Source organism: Dromiciops gliroides, chromosome 4 (genome assembly GCF_019393635.1).
Source record: "Dromiciops gliroides isolate mDroGli1 chromosome 4, mDroGli1.pri, whole genome shotgun sequence".
NCBI classification, from domain to species: domain Eukaryota; kingdom Metazoa; phylum Chordata; class Mammalia; order Microbiotheria; family Microbiotheriidae; genus Dromiciops; species Dromiciops gliroides.
Genome location: NC_057864.1, coordinates 479056004 through 479059063, shown reverse-complemented (window position 1 = coordinate 479059063; position 3060 = coordinate 479056004). Strand labels below are relative to the sequence as shown.

Below are 3060 nucleotides of genomic sequence, written 5' to 3'. Positions count from 1 at the left end.
GTTAAGTGTCTGAGGTCGAATTTGAACTCAGGTCCTCCTGAATCCAGGGCCGGCGCTCTATCCACCGTGCCACCTAGCTGCCCCTAAAGTCATTTTTTAATGTAAAAATCGCTTTGGCCCAGAAAGGGAAGACAAAAAACTCAATCTTTCTCGAGGTGTTGGATCCCCTGCGGGGGATCCAGACCCGACGGCGAGCTCAGCCCGCGCTTGTACCCTACTAGTTAATTACCTGTCGGGAACGAACCCTAGAAGGAACCCGACGTACCATAGAGAGCGCGGTCCTTCGCCGCCTACACATGCCGCGCATGCGCGCGTACACAGGAAATGCTTCGGCCGCGACCGGAAGTCTGCGCACAGCGGACCACACAAGAGGGCGGAACGTGCCGGGACTAGACGAGCGTGACGTTCTAGGCCGAGACGGAAGGACAGACTGACGGGAGCATGAAACCAGCTGTGGACGAGATGTTCCCCGAGGGCGCCGGGCCCTACGTGGACCTGGACGAGGTGAAGGCAGGAGCGGGAGCTACACCCGAGGCCTAGCCAGGGACTTCGGGGGCGTGGGTCACGTGAGCAGCGGAGCTGGGGAGGGCAGTTGGCTGGAAGGGGGCGGGATCCCGAGGCGGGCGGGGCTATAGCGAGGGGCGGGGCGCTCCCTCCCCCCAGACTCCGGGGTCTTCCCAGGACCCCACTTGGGCTCTCTGACGTCATCGACCCCTCGCTTCTGGGTCTCAGCCTCGCTTTACTCACCGGTAAAATGGGGGGGCGGCAGGCGAGACCCCGAAGAGGGCGGCGGCCGCTGTGCCCGGATACCCCAGACTAGCTGCTTGTGAAGGCTTAAAGGGGGCGGGGGGCGGGGGTTGCGGCCGCTGGGGTGAGCGGGGAGGCAGGAGCCGGGAAGCCGCGGGGCTCCCTCACCTTTTACCCGGACGGGGCTGCTGGGGTCAAGCCCCCTTTCCAGACAGCCGCGTCCAGAGAAGAAAGCCGACCCCGATGTCCGGTTACTTCTGCATCAGCTGCGATGCCGCGCCCGCCGGTCCTCAGGGCAATAGGCAAGAGTTAATTACCGCCCAAGGTCCGACTGTAAGTGGGGGAGGAAACTGACATAGCGGTGGTCCCCGGGCCTGCGCAGGAGGGCTAATAGCAGATTTGACGGGCACCCATTGCTGTCCCCTCTTTGTGTATTCTTGCATTCAAACAACTGACGCGATGTTTCCCTCCTTGGCCAGGCGGGAGGCAGCACGGGCCTTTTGATGGACTTGGCAGCCAATGAAAAGGCCGTCCACGCAGATTTCTTCAATGGTAAGGACGCGGTCATTCGGGACAGCTGCTTTCTTTTTAATATCGCAAGAAGTATATGTTGTAGGGAGTGTTAACAGCTTTTGTGAGTTGGACATTTGGGCCATTGGACATTTTTGCACAGTTCAGGTGCCTGTTTACAGAGTTAGACAAAATAAAATCACAACGTTGGATATTAAAAACGGGCTTATTTGCCAGATTTGGACATGTGTCCGTTTTGAGGGGGCATATGGCCTGTCGTCTAGCTTAGTTCCTGGGTAACCAGGTGCTAGCCCTATCCCTCCCCTCTTCTCTCTTGTCCACTGAAACACTTGAGGGAGGCACCCAGAGTGAAGAGTTGGCAGGCTTCTTTGGCATGACCATATCTTTCAAAGTGGTCAGATCGAACCCTTAGGTTCCTATCTGTAGTGGCCCACAGAGAGGAAGAAACCAAGATATGATATTTGTTTGCATTGCCACATAGCCATTATAACATCACAGTGAAAATCCTGTAGCCCAAGTTATGACTATATAACCCCATGGTAACTATTAGTCTAATCCCTAACACAAGCATGATAAAGGTATTTCACTGCCCTACAGGAGGAATGAATTCTATTCTGGGCCCTAGGCCAAGACTTTGAAAGAGCCTAGTATAATCAGCAATCTTATAAAATAGAATTTGACCAGCACTCTTTGTGCTTTCTTAAATAATTGCAGAGACCAGTTAAGTGGTTGAGCCAATGATTCAATTAAAAACAATACTTAACATCTTAACTCTGTAGAAACTAAAATTGAGCCAAAACGAAGTAGGTATTTTTCGCATGTAGCAATAGATTGACTTCTTACGGCTCCATTAAAATTAAAATAGAGCAGAGTTTTGAAATGTGGACTTGCCGGGAAAATAAATCACAAGTGAATCAGGCACTAGAGCTTCTTAAGAGAAGAGCATACAAGCAGTTTTTCTGTGGAATTTTCTGTGGCCTGGCGACTAGTGTTTCATTCTTCTTTCAATTTTGCTAGCAATTAAAGATCTGTTCAGTAAATCTGGTAAATGGCATAGAAATAACCCATTAATCATAATTATGTTATGCCCATTATTTTCATTTATACACATGGCATTTAAACCAGGAATATGTATTACAGGCTTTATTAGTTCAACTTGAAAGTTAAAGATCATCAAACAAGTAGAAGTGCCCCTTTACCTCTGAATGGATTATATTAATGGTTCATTTTTTGCCTAGATTTCGAAGATCTTTTTGATGACGATGATATCCAGTGAAATGATTTCAAGCTATGGAAACCCAAGATGTTAATTCTTTGTTTCGTAGCAATAGCGTGAATACCCTTTTATTTAATTAAAAGATGGTATATGATCCCTAATGAGCTTCGGGAAGTCACTCAAAGTTGGGACATGGTTAACCAAGACAGGAAATTAATTATGGAAAAATGTTAACCATTAAGAAGCTACTGGTAAATATCTTTTAATATCAGCTGTTGTCTTTGTTTGAATAAAAATGAGAAAAAGTTTTATCTGCATGTAGTTGTCTTTTTCCACATTTGAATGATGTCAAGGTTTGATGCATAATTTTGAAAAGTGAATTGCTTATGTGTTGAAATGCTGATTCAAACAGCAAATTTGTTAGCCTGTCAAATGCATAATGAGATTTTTCTTATTTTGCCTCAGCAAGTTGTTAAGGCTAAAATTCTAGCTAAACTGTCTAAAATATCTAATGAGTGGTCGCCAATAAATTATAAGCTTTAGCAAGAGTTAGACTTTTAAGCATT

General features: G+C 47.5%; 1 protein-coding gene across 1 annotated transcript; it reads left to right on the top strand.

Moving 5' to 3' along the window:
• The first annotated feature begins 333 nt into the window (after positions 1-333).
• On the top strand, positions 334-2811 carry COPS9 (COP9 signalosome subunit 9). Its single transcript, XM_044004477.1, has 3 exons — positions 334-504; positions 1227-1299; positions 2517-2811. Exons 1-3 carry the CDS (start codon positions 442-444, stop codon positions 2552-2554), a joined length of 174 nt encoding a protein of 57 aa, XP_043860412.1. The 5' UTR covers positions 334-441; the 3' UTR covers positions 2555-2811.
• Positions 2812-3060: the final 249 nt, after the last annotated feature.